Below are 13,352 nucleotides of genomic sequence, written 5' to 3'. Positions count from 1 at the left end.
AGTTCAAAAAGCAAATCGTACTCATTTAACCACAAGCTAATCTTATTTAATTTTTTTTTTTTTACTGTTTATTTTTGAGAGAGACAGAGACATAATGCAAGTGGTTAGGGGCAGAGGGAGAGGGAGACACAGAATCCAAAGCGGGCTCCAGGCTCCGAGTTGTCAGCGCAGAGCCTGACGCGGGGCTCGAACTCACAAGCTGTGAGATCATGACCTGAGCTGAAGTCGGACGCTCAGCTGACTGAGCCACCCAGGCGCCCCACAAGCTAATCTTATTTAAATCAGGACTGTCCAAAAGAAATATTCTATCAGCCACTCATGATCTGAATTCTGGTGTATAAGATTTATTTAAATACGGGACACATAAAAAAAGTCATGAGACATTTTTGTTTTGTAATAAATAAGGCAACGGCCAACTATTGTTCCTTAGTAGCTTTTTAGAGATAAGCTGTCAAGTCTGCTCTTTCCCCTGGCTTCTTAATGCCAGCGAAGGTCATTTTTGTTCCAGGGATGTACTTCCTGGGATTCTCCAAATAGTCCATCAGTGTCTCCTCTCCCCAGGTGATGTCTTTGTTCTTGTTGGCATCCCTATAAGAAAATCCAGGGGCTTGACCTTTCCCCCAAATAAACCATGGCGATTTGGCCCAGTCTTGTGCTTGCCTCCCTTTTCCATGGTATGGCACTGGGTGCACTTCTGAACAAAATCTTCTTGCTCTTCTCAATATCACCCATTTTTAAATCGCTCTTAGGTCGCACGTGAAATGAAGGTACCCACTCACAAGCCGGATGTCCAACCCTCTCTAAAGCTTATTTATTTATTTTGAGAGGGGCGGGGCGGGCAGAGAGAGAATCCCAAGCAGTCTCCTTGCTGTCAATGCGGAGCCCTGCTCTGGGCTTGAACTCATGAACTGTGAGATCATGACCTGAGCAGAAACTTAAGAGTCAGACACTTAACTGACTGAGCCACCCAAGTGCCCTGAGAATACTTTTTATTTCACTTTACATTAGCCTCTTAAGAACGAGAGAGTAAGGTTCACGTCTGTGCTAATTCCACACAGCAGACTGTGCAGTAAATCCATGGTCAGCTCCTGGTCTGCAGATGCAGCACTGTTTTAATGAACTAGATAAAGACTATATATTTTTTTAAATATACATTTCTTTTGATGTTTGGGGTATGATATAAAAGCAAACATTTTATATAGTTTACTTTTTTGAAACCCTAGATACTAATGTCACTCATTTTCTCTCTTGCCCTCAAAACTCTATCCTGAGGTTTTAAAATATTTGAAACTTATTTTTTTTTAATTTCAAAGTATCACACATAAAAGAGTATACATATGTGTCCAGTTTTTGAAAATGAATAAGATGAACGGTCTGTGCCTTTTAACAGAAATGTGTGCCCTTTTCCACTTTTGAAAATTATTTAAAGAAGGACCAGAATAAATGCCTCTCAATAAATATGCCTAATTTACTAAATCTCACTTTAATGTGGCCAATTTAAAATATATATTTCAATCACTCATTTCTTTATAAGAAAGAGTAACATCTTAGGTTTTAAAAGTGTTCGTAGATTTATTTAAAAAAGAACGAGAATAGCATCACTGAAGAAGTACATTATGGTATAACTCTTGTTTGCTTTTACGAGTTTGTTGAATCCAGAAAATCCTTAAACAGTTAGTGAGCAACTTCTAACCCAAGGTATTAAAGGTACTTAGGGGACCAGAAAGATGTTTAAAACCTGGTCCCTACCCTCAAGTGTAGTGCACAAAGCCTTTCTGTGTATGTGGCAATATTTTCAAATGTGTAGTCATCTTTCTTGAATTAAATGTCAGTGACTATTAATTTTATATACATAAACTTTTTTTGTGATTATCCAGATACAAATAATAAAGACTTTTCTTTCTTTCCTCTTTTGCTCTCCTTCGTTCATTGATATGTAGTGCATTCAGGTGGACAAGCTTTTTGGTGTTTTTAAAGATAATAATGAGGTTAATTAGATGAATGTAGTAGTGCTCCACAGGTATTCTTTTGAGCACTTTTTGATATATGTGAAAGTCACTTTACCAATTATTGTTATTGTAACATTACAATAATTGTGTTAATTGCTATTTACAGGTGATTTCTAGCTTGTCTCATGCCATAGGCAAGCAAAAGGAAAGGATAGAGCTGATGAGAACATTCTTCCACTGGCGAATTGGCCATGTTAAATCCAGACAGGATGTAAGTATAAAAACAAAACAATAACTGACAGATACTAGACTTCTGAACTCAAAAGGGTTTAGGATCACATTTTGGAGCTCCTGTTAAAGTCAAAGAAAGATTTGTTTTCTAATAAATCAAAATGAATTTACAATTTAATGTTGCCTAGATTTTAAAGGAATTTGATTTTGGTGTATTTTGGAAAAAAATACCTCATATTTTATAGACCTATTGATCTATCATCTCCTACTTCATAGTAAGTAAGGATCATAACAGACTTACAAATGCCCTTGTCACAGAACCCTTTTAACAAATTTAAACTCAGATGTAATTGTGTGGAGAAGGAATTGATAATGTCTAACATATCATATGCTTCTTATATTGTTTCTGCTTCACACATGCCTGAATGTATCCATATAGTCTCTTCATAAAGAGGGAGTACTGTATTGATACATTATAAAATTGTGTGATCATTTGTTTTGTAGACTTGACTTAGAGTGAGAATCAAAGAAAGCCATATCTGTGTAGCTTTTGAAAAATTATCTTTAGTTTGTTTACAATTTAACTGTGATTGTCTTTATTTTAATTAAGTAAGAGTTGAATCAGTATAGCAGAGTAAATATAAACTGAGAGAGAGTAATAAATTATTGTATCAGAAGTGGAAAAGATGAGAGGATATGTATATCCCACAAGAAGACAGTATAGAGACTCAAGAGTATAGGGGATAGATGTGTTGTGTGTGTGTGTGTGTGTGTGTGTGTGTGTGTGTGTGTGTGTGTATTTGATGTTTATGTGAGCCATGAAATGATCTCTCTGCATTTAGTTCTGAATACTTTAAGAAAAGGCTATTACAATGGTGGAACAGGATTTCTCCTTGAAGAATAATTCCTAGTGCTTTCATTTTTTTATGAATCCCAATAGATTGAATCTACATTAATCATAGAGAAAAGAGCTATTTAATGAGTATGCCGTATTTTGAAAGTTATTTACCAACTGACATAATCAGAATATATTATGTTTAAATGTTAGTGGACATAGTGGAGGCTGCCGTCAGTTTTTTTTTTTTTTTTTTTATATATGAAATTTATTGTCAGATTGGTTTCCATACAACACCCAGTGCTCATCCCAAAAGATGCCCTCTTCAATACCCATCAGCTACCCTCCCCTCCCTCCCATCCCCCATCAACCCTCAGTTTGTTCTCAGTTTTTAAGAGTCTCCTATGCTTTGGCTCTCTCCCACTCTAACCTCTTTTTTTTTTTTTTTTCCTTCCCCTCCTCCATGGGTTTCTGTTAAGTTTCTCAGGATCCACATAAGAGTGAAAACATGTGGTATCTGTCTTTCTCTGTATGGCTTATTTCACTTAGCATCACACTCTCCAGTTCCATCCACGTTGCTACAAAGGGCCATATTTCATTCTTTCTCATGGCCACGTAGTACTCCATTGTGTATATAAACCACAATTTCTTTATCCATTCATCAGTTGATGGACATTTAGGCTCTTTCCATAATTTGGCTATTGTTGAGAGTGCTGCTATGAACATTGGGGTACAAGTGGCCCTATGGATCAATGCTCCTGTATCCCTTGGATAAATTCCTAGCAGTGCTATTGCTGGGTCATAGGGTAGGTCTATTTTTAATTTTCTGAGGAACCTCCACACTGCTTTCCAGAGCAGCTGCGCCAGTTTGCATTCCCACCAACAGTGCAAGAGGGTTCCCATTTCCCCACATCCTCTCCAGCATCTATCGTCTCCTGATTTGTTCATTTTGGCCACTCTGACTGGCGTGAGGTGATACCTGAGTGTGGTTTTGATTTGTATTTCCCTGATGAGGAGCGAGGTTGAGCGTCTTTTCATGTGCCTGTTGGCCATCTGGATGTCTTCTTTAGAGAAGTGTCTATTCATGTTTTCTGCCCATTTCTTCACTGGGTTATTTGTTTTTTGGGTGTGGAGTTTGGTGAGCTCTTTATAGATTTTGGATACTAGCCCTTTGTCCGATATGTCATTTGCAAATATTTTTTCCCATTCCGTTGGTTGCCTTTTAGTTTCATTGGTTGTTTCCTTTGCTGTGCAGAAGCTTTTTATCTTCATGAGGCCCCAATAGTTCATTTTTGCTTTTAATCCCCTTGCCTTTGGGGATGTGTCAAGTAAGAAATTGCTACGGCTGAGGTCAGAGAGGTCTTTTCCTGCTTTCTCCTCTAGGGTTTTGATGGTTTCCTGTCTCACATTCAGGTCCTTTATCCATTTTGAGTTTATTTTTGTGAATGGTGTATGAAAGTGGTCTAGTTTCATCCTTCTGCATGTTGCTGTCCAGTTCTCCCAGCACCATTTGTTAAAGAGACTGTCTTTTTTCCATTGGATGTTCTTTCCTGCTTTGTCAAAGATGAGTTGGCCATACTTTTGTGGGTCTAGTTCTGGGGTTTCTATTCTATTCCATTGGTCTATGTGTCTGTTTCTGTGCCAATACCATGCTGTCTTGATGATGACAGCTTTGTAGTAGAGGCTAAAGTCTGGGATTGTGATGCCTCCTGCTTTGGTCGTCTTCTTCAAAATTACTTTGGCTATTCGGGGTCTTTTGTGGTTCCATATGAATTTTAGGATTGCTTGTTGTAGCTTCGAGAAGAATGCTGGTGCAATTTTGATTAGGATTGCATTGAATGTGTAGATAGCTTTGGGTAGTATTGACATTTTAACAATATTTATTTTTCCAACCCATGAGCATGGAATGTTTTTCCATTTCTTTATATCTTCTTCAATTTCCTTCATAAGCTTTCTATAGTTTTCAGCATACAGATCTTTTATATCTTTGGTTAGATTTATTCCTAGGTATTTTATGCTTCTTGGTGCAATTGTGAATGGGATCAGTTTCTTTATTTGTCTTTGTGTTGCTTCATTATTAGTGTATAAGAATGCAACTGATTTCTGTACATTGATTTTGTATCCTACAACTTTGCTGAAGTCATGTATCAGTTCTAGCAGACTTTTGGTGGAGTCTATCGGATTTTCCATGTATAAGATCATGTCATCTGCAAAAAGTGAAAGCTTGACTTCATCTTTGCCAATTTTGATGCCTTTGATTTCCGTTTTTTGTCTGATTGCTGATGCTAGCACTTCCAACACTATGTTAAACAACAGCAGTGAGAGTGGACATCCTTGTCATGTTCCTGATCTCAGGGGGAAAGCTCTCAGTTTTTTCCCATTGAGGATGATATTAGCTGTGGGCTTTTCATAAATGGCTTTTATGATGTTTAAGTATGTTCCTTCTATCCCGCCTTTCTCGAGGGTTTTTATTAAGAAAGGATGCTGAATTTTGTCAAATGCTTTTTCTGCATCGATTGACAGGATCATATGGTTCTTATCTTTTCTTTTATTAATGTGATGTATCACGTTGATTGATTTGCGAATGTTGAACCCGCCCTGCATCCCAGGAATGAATCCCACTTGATCATGGTGAATAATTCTTTTTATAAGCTGTTGAATTCGATTTGCTAGTATCTTATTGAGAATTTTTGCATCCATATTCATCAGGGATATTGGCCTGTAGTTCTCTTTTTTTGCTGGGTCTCTGTCTGGTTTGGGAATCAAAGTAATACTGGCTTCATGGAATGAGTCTGGAAGTTTTCCTTCCTTTTCTATTTTTTGGGATAGCTTGAGAAGGATAGGTATCATCTCTGCTTTAAATGTCTGGTAGAATTCCCCAGGGAAGCCATCTGGTCCTGGACTCTTATTTGTTGGGAGATTTTTGATGACTGATTCAATTTCTTCGCTGGCTATGGGTCTGTTCAAGCTTTCTGTTTCCTCCTGATTGAGTTTTGGAAGTGTGTGGGTGTTTAGGAATTTGTCCATTTCTTCCAGGTTGTCCAGTTTGTTGGCATATAATTTTTCATAGTATTCCCTGATAATTGTTTGTATTTCTGAGGGATTGGTTGTAATAATTCCATTTTCATTCATGATTTTATCTATTTGGGTCTCTCCCTTTTCTTTTGAGAAGCCTGGTTAGAGGTTTATCAATTTTGTTTATGTTTTCAAAAAACCAACTCTTGGTTCCATTGATCTGCTCTACGGTTTTTTTAGATTCTATATTGTTTATTTCTGCTCTGATCTTTATTATTTCTCTTCTTCTGCTGGGTTTGGGGTGTCTTTGCTGCTTTGCTTCTGTTTCCTTTAGGTGTGCTGTTAGATTTTGTATTTCGTATTTTTCTTGTTTCTTGAGATAGGCCTGGATTGTCATGTATTTTCCTCTCAGGACTGCCTTCGCTGCATCCCAAAGCGTTTGGATTGTTGTATTTTCATTTTCGTTTGTTTCCATTTATTTTCTGCCGTCAGTTTTTGAGCAGCTTTTTCAATTTAAGAAAATTGAAAATTGGAACTATTTCTTCAAAAGAATTTAAATTAGTTGATGCAGGAAGAATGGTATATGTTTCTATTTAGATCTGCTTGGCCCTGTGTATGATGGCAAAGGGTGTAAATTAAATTAGTCTTGCTTCTGGTAGTGGCCACCAGGCTAAAGAGAGAGCAGTGGCACCTGAAATCACAGCCATCACCCTTTCTGTCTTGCAGCCACTCTCTGTTCTTCTCTTAGGCCTACTTTCCGCTAAATGGTCCTGCAGATTCATAACTCTGATAATGGCAGATTATTCCTTTTCTTTCATTTGCGCTTTATTTATTTATTTTTTTCCTCCTAACTTGATTAGTTGTATAAAGCATTGATACAAGGGTTGGAGGTTAGGTTCTGAAATGAGGCGAGGCTGGTTTTTCCCTTTCTATGAAAGCTGTGTGACATGGGCCGGTTCCTTAACCTCTCTCAGCCTGTTCTCCTGCCTGCAGATGAGAAAAATATGATTACACAGGATTAAATGATAACATGTACACTGCTTACCACTGTGTTACATTATGTTTTTAATATCATCGCCTATATATTTACCAGCCTACCGTGTTTTTGAGGTTGTATATTACTTTCATTTAGGTCTATGAAGGCAAACTAGCTGACCAATACTTCCAGAGAACTTTACTGAAGAAAGTCTGGAAAGGTTGGCGATCCATAGTACAGAAGCAATGGAAAGATGTGGTGGAACGAGCTTGTCAAGCAAGAGCAGAAGAAGTTTGCGTCCAGATTTCCAACGATTATGAAACCAGAGTTGCTGCGGTAAACTTTTTTGTGTATACCTTCACTTTCTTTCAGTAAAAATAAAAAAGATGGATAGCATCACTCACTATTAGTTTATAGTTAGGCAGAGTGACCCGTTTCTCCAGTTCCATTTAGTGTCACTCAAATGGACTCAAATGGGCTCAAATGACACTCCTGGGAAAGAACAACACTATTAAGTCAGACCTACAGATTTATTTACTCTGATCTAGGAACTCCTGTTTGATCTCATGTATGTACATTTCCCTTGGAAACGTAAATCACCCATAGACCCTTACATTTCTAAGAACGCATACTTTCTTAGGCTTCTTCATTTGGCCTTTTTGAGCTGAAAATAAAGACTCAAAACAAAAATGTTTATCCTTGTGCTAATTTAAGCAAATTGTGTTCCTATAAGGTTGATATAAAGCTGTTGTATATAAACTAAAGTTATTTTCCCATTGACTTTTATTTATAAAATAAACATCATTTCCAAGGGAAAATATTTGAGACCCAAAATGAAGTTAATCCATAGTGAAGAATGCAGTAGACCTCTTGAAATCACATAGTCACAGAAAAACCTTTTTTCATCATCATAGTACTAAGTTCTTAACGTTAAAAATAAGTATCATTGTACCAATAATTTTCTGCAATTCAAAATGACATACAAAAAAAAAAATGCAGTCCCTTCAGATTTGGTCGATGGGAAAGAGTGTTTTACCTAATGTCACTTTGCACTTTAAGTTCTCTAAGTGACATTTAGAGAAAGGAAGGAAGGAAGGGTGGAAATTCTGTTAATACTGCATTTAGGTATTTTTTTCTGAAGAGGTGAGAGCTTATGGCTCTTCATGTATTTTGGGTATTATTCTGCATGAATGTTTTATGGTAAGAAATGACATATCTTTATAAGTAAAACACGTCAGCACCCTTTGGTGGGACTGGTATGAAATTTTCCTTGTTTGAACCTCCATCTTACAGTTAGGAATGAGGTAAGATGCACCTTTTAAAATAAATTGAGATGCATAGCGGAAGAGGTGTGCGGTAAAGTGTTTTTAGTGTTTGACACAAAAGTGACTTCACAGCTCAACAAGATGGCCACACCGGCAGCGCCAGCCCCAGCCCCCGCCCCCACCCCCACCCCAGCCCCACAGCCTCAGCGCCACTTCTGGCTCCAACACCAGCTCTAGCCTCCTCCTCATACCTGGCAGCTGCATTGGCTAGAACCACAGGCTCTGGGCCACACCACAGCACAGACCCAGTGTGGTCACTGCCTGGTCCTGCCCTCTCAGGCCCCCGCCCCAGCAGCCGTGCGGTCAGGCTCCACCTGGTCATTTGGCCTCTGTTGCGGACAGCCACAAGACACTCAGTGAAGGTGCTGCCCAAGTTTTTGGGACCCTGCTGAGACCTGTTGACTAGCATTCAGTGGAAGTCACAAACTGCCTTTTAGTGCTGCACAGTGAGTCAGAAGATGAGGTGGCTGTTGACATGGCATTCACTAAGCACGTGTGTGAATTACCAAGAAAGTCACTCCAGATGAGCTCATCCTGGGCTGGTATGCCACAGGCCGTGACTTCATAGAGAATTCTGTGCCGATTCAGGAATACTACAGCCCTGAAGCCCCCAACCCCATTCACCTCAGGAACGGCTACCTATGTCGGCACTTTAATGGGTGTCCCTGGGGGGATGTCCACACCTCTGACAGTGCACTATGCATATTCTGACACCGAACACATCGCAGTTGACCAGATCACGAAGACCTGTTTTAGCCCCAACCCAGTGATCAGACTGTCAAGCAACTTGCAGCAAGTAGGAGGGGCATCGGCTGGCATCTAGGATGCCCTGAGCACAGTGTTGTGGCATGCAGAGGACGTGCTGTGTGGAAAGCCGTCAGCTGACGATACTGTGGGCCGCTTCTTAATGAATCTGGTTAACCAAGTACCCAAGATAGTTCCTGATAACTTTGAGACCATGCTCAACAGCAACATCAGTGACCTGCTAATGGTGACCTGCCTGGCCAATCTCACACAGTCACAGATTGCCGTCAGTGAGAAACCTTTAAACCTGTCAGCGGGCCCCAAGCAGCACTCCTGCCAGTCTGGGCCTCCCTAGGACTCAGAATGGAATGAAGTAGAATGGTTTCCTTGTAGTCTGAGTCATACGGAGTCCGTCAACTGCTTGTGACTTTAAATAAACATAGCTTACTCTTTTGTAAAAAAAAACCAAACAAACAAACAAACAAAAAAACACTTCACAGTATAAGGCTGTTTTTTGAACAGTAAATAATATCCTTCCTTGTATCTCAAATCTTTTTCTTCTTTTTAAAAATTCCCCTTAATTAGTTATCTGGAGCTTTGGAAAATGCAAAAGTTGAGATCCAAAGAATGCAGCATGAAAAAGAGCATTTTGAAGATTCCATGAAGAAAGCTTTCATGAGGGGGGTGTGTGCATTAAATCTCGAAGCTATGACTATATTTCAAAACAAAGGCGATACAGGTTAGTATTTAAGGTTCTCTGTCTACTTTGAAAAGGATTTGAGGATATTTCAGTGATTGGTGTGGTCTGTAATACTAATTTTCTGCAAAGAATAGGCCTTGACCAGGTACTGGTATTTTTTTTAATTGTTTTTATTTTTTAGATTTTTTAAATAAATTTTTTAAAGTTTATTTATTTTGAGAGAGAGAGTGAGCATGAGTGGGGTAGGGGCAGAGAGAGAGAGAATCCCAAGCAGGCTCTGCACGGTCAGCGTGGAGCCCCATGTGGGGCTCGAACTCATGAACTTTGACATTATGACCTGAGCCGAAATCAAGAGTTGGACACTTAACCGACTGAGCCACCCAGGTGCCCCCAGGTATGGGTAGTTTTAACTTCATGGTATCATAATCTGCCATAAAAAATCACTTAGTCTTGGCTACTTATGGTATCTTAGATATGATCAAGTAAACAGTCAACTCTTAAGTGTTTAGGGTCAATATTAAAATGATGTTTTGAATGTATAACATTCAAATGTAATGAATGTAACATTATTTTAAGGCTCTTTTAACTAATAATTGCAGTACCTTTAAGTACAAAATTTGTATTTGTTGATCAAATAGCCAAATTCTTTGGACTATTTTGTTGATGAAATATTTATCTAGTCATGGTGTCCCATTTTAAATATTGCTTGTCTTTGGGGTGCCTGAGTGGCTTAGGAGGTTGAGTGTCTGACTTCAGCTCAGGTCACGATCTCATGGCTTGTGAGTTCGAGCCCCCATCGGACTTTGTGCTGACTGCTCAGAGCCTGGAGCCTGCTTTGGATTCTGTGTCTCTGTCTCTGCCCCTTCCCTGCTCATGCTCTGTCTCTGTCTCTGTCTGTCTGTCTCTCTCTGTCTCTCAAAAATAAACATTAAAAAAAATTTTTTTTAAATGCTTGTCTTCAATTTAAGAGATGCCTCAACTGAAACTGAAATATAAATATAGGCCTATCTACAGAAGTCAAGTAAAATAATTTTATTTTAAGAAAAGTCCATGTGTTGGCTGGAATCTGTGTGGATCGTGTCATTGTTTTTCAGCATGGCTTAGAAAAGCAATCACACGAATCCTTTGTCACCAATTTGCACTGAGGCCTATTTTCCTTATTGGGTTTTAGTTTTCTTCTCTGAACAAAGAAGATAATATAAATCTTCCCTACCTGTTCACAAAGGATTCTTGAGGAAATGCAGTGAAATATAATTGAAAGCTCTTTAAAAGACAAAAAATACTTTGACATGTAAGATGATAAGTAATGGCATAATTATTGCAGTCTGAAGTCAGCCTGTTTTATGTAAGTACATGAACATTTTTTGCAGTATTTCCTCACATTAAATCCTATTTGAGACTCACACTTTATGAGACAGTTTCATTTTGTAACACCATTAATATTCCAGTCCATTGAATAACTTTTCTATGGCTGTCATAACCATAACCTTTTAAGGCATCATCAGACATTTATTATTCAACTTGTTCATGTTGTGGATGCTAGGAAGTTAAGGCAGATAACTTTTTTCTGAAGCAGTCCTGGTGTGTGTGGCCCACATGCAGGTTCAAAACTTACAATTCTAGAATCTCAAGGCTGACTAGTTTATCTTGCTAATATCCAAAGGAATTCTTGATTTTTCCAGTATGGTCTTTCAATTCAGTGTCAACACTAAAAACAAACTCACCACCACCACCAGTTGTCATTATTAGTAAGTTGTATGTATTAAATTGAAGAACTTAATTACCTACTTATAACAGATCCTAGGTTTCACAAGTGACAGATTTTATCATTAGAACTTCCTACATTCAGGGGCACCTGGGTGGCTCAGTCGGTGAAGCGTCCAACTTCAATGCATGTCATGATCTCACGGTTTATGAGTTCAAGCCCCACATCAGGCTCTGTGCTGACAGCTCAGAGCCTGGAGCCCACTTCGGATTCTGTGTCTCCTCTCTCTGCCCCTCCCCCACTCATGCTCTGTCTCTCTTTGTCTCTGAAAATAATAAACATTTTTAAAAAATGAAAAAAAAATAAGAACTTCCTACATTCAATTATAAGAGACCTCTTTCTCATAACCTATGTAAGCAGGTTATGAATTGACTAGGACAGTGTTTTACCACCTTTAATAAATTTACCATCTTAAATTTTAAATTCAAATATAGCTATGTCTCCTATAGGCAAATATCCACAACAGGATTTGGAGAAAATGTATTCTGATAATTACAGAACATGATTTGTTTTGCCCCTGTTGCTTTTAAATCTCCTTTTATCCACAACTAATGCCAAGTTCTGGGATCTCAACTGTTTTGAGTGGCCTGGTGCTTTGTTGATCATCACAATGGGGGATAAAATTGACAGGAATAGTGAGATATACACTAGCAATAGTGTTGGTGGAGCTCCCAAAGGCAGAAGTAACCTCATGCTGGATTTGCTCTGTGATGTGTAATTTTCTGGCATTTTATTAACAGGTTTAAAAAATTTTTAATTCTCACTAGGGAAAAAAATACTTTTGGCCCCATTTCTTCCCCTAAAACAACTGTTGTTTATAATGCATTGTTCCTGAGGCATCTGGGTCGCTCAGTCAGTTGAGTATACAACTCTTGATTTCAGCTCAGGTCATGATCCCACAGGCCTGGGATCGATTCCCGCATCAGCTCCACGCTGAGCATGGAGCCTGCTTGGGATCCTCTCTCTTCTCCACTCTCTCTGCCCCTACCCCGCCCGTGTGCACCCTCTGTCTCTCAAAATAAGTAGACATTAAAGAAAATAATGCAATATTCCTGACGTACCTATCTTGTCATAGCAAAATACTGTTTTTTTTTTTTTTATGTCTCTTGACTCTGCTGTCCATGATCTAAGTGCATCTCATGCTGTGCAGTATCCTATATCTTAAAGGTTGGAAATTAGAAGTTTTATGAAGAAGGCAAAATATGACAGCAAAAATGACCTTTAAAATGATACCGGCCAAATATTAAAGCAATTTTGGGAACAGGAAAAAAATCCTTTACAGATGAAAAAACTTACCCCAGTTAAAGCGACAATAATTATTAAACTTACAGCGATTGACCAAAATGGAACTGCATAAATCAGCCCACATTAACAAGTTAGTCAGCTACCTCTATTCCAGGGAATCTCATTGTGAGACCTGACCTTTGTACTGGTTCCACAGATGAGAAGTCTTCCACCCACCTAAAAAGACACAGTGTGAATTACTGTCAAAAACATGTTAAAACTATGTTTTGTTTTTAAAACAAAATGGTGCTTTTACACTGAGTTAGTCTCTCTCATCAGAGGATTTCAAAGGACATGTCCCTTAGAATCCTAATTAAACTTCGTTAATGAGGTGCTATTACTCTGTTTTATATAAAGATAGCCTAAGAGAAGGACTTACACAGAGAAGTCTCTGGATGGAAAGTGGACATCGAAAACCGTTTAAACATAGGGGTCTAGAGGTTTAGAGTCTGAGTGGCTCATTCTGAGTGGCTCGGACGCCTGAGTGGCTAGGCGTCCGACTTCAGCTCGGGTCATGGTCTCACAGTT

At 38.7% G+C, this 13,352-nt stretch overlaps 1 protein-coding gene and 2 pseudogenes across 4 annotated transcripts in view; 2 read left to right on the top strand and 1 right to left on the bottom strand.

The window, feature by feature from the left end:
• The window catches only part of POC5 (POC5 centriolar protein), a 43,004-nt gene that overhangs the window by 16,572 nt on the left and 13,080 nt on the right, over positions 1-13,352 (top strand). For all 4 annotated transcript variants that reach the window (XM_043592286.1, XM_043592267.1, XM_043592277.1 and 1 more), the window contains 3 exons: positions 2,116-2,220; positions 7,163-7,342; positions 9,661-9,814. In XM_043592286.1, coding sequence (XP_043448221.1) covers positions 2,116-2,220; positions 7,163-7,342; positions 9,661-9,814 — 439 coding nt within the window. The remainder of the gene's footprint in view (positions 1-2,115; positions 2,221-7,162; positions 7,343-9,660; positions 9,815-13,352) is intronic.
• LOC122496095 lies at positions 417-732 on the bottom strand (annotated as a pseudogene).
• Positions 7,349-9,540, top strand: LOC122489972 (annotated as a pseudogene).

Source organism: Prionailurus bengalensis, chromosome A1 (assembly GCF_016509475.1).
Source record: "Prionailurus bengalensis isolate Pbe53 chromosome A1, Fcat_Pben_1.1_paternal_pri, whole genome shotgun sequence".
Taxonomy (NCBI): Eukaryota; Metazoa; Chordata; class Mammalia; order Carnivora; family Felidae; genus Prionailurus; species Prionailurus bengalensis.
This window is presented reverse-complemented; position numbering and strand designations above follow the sequence as displayed.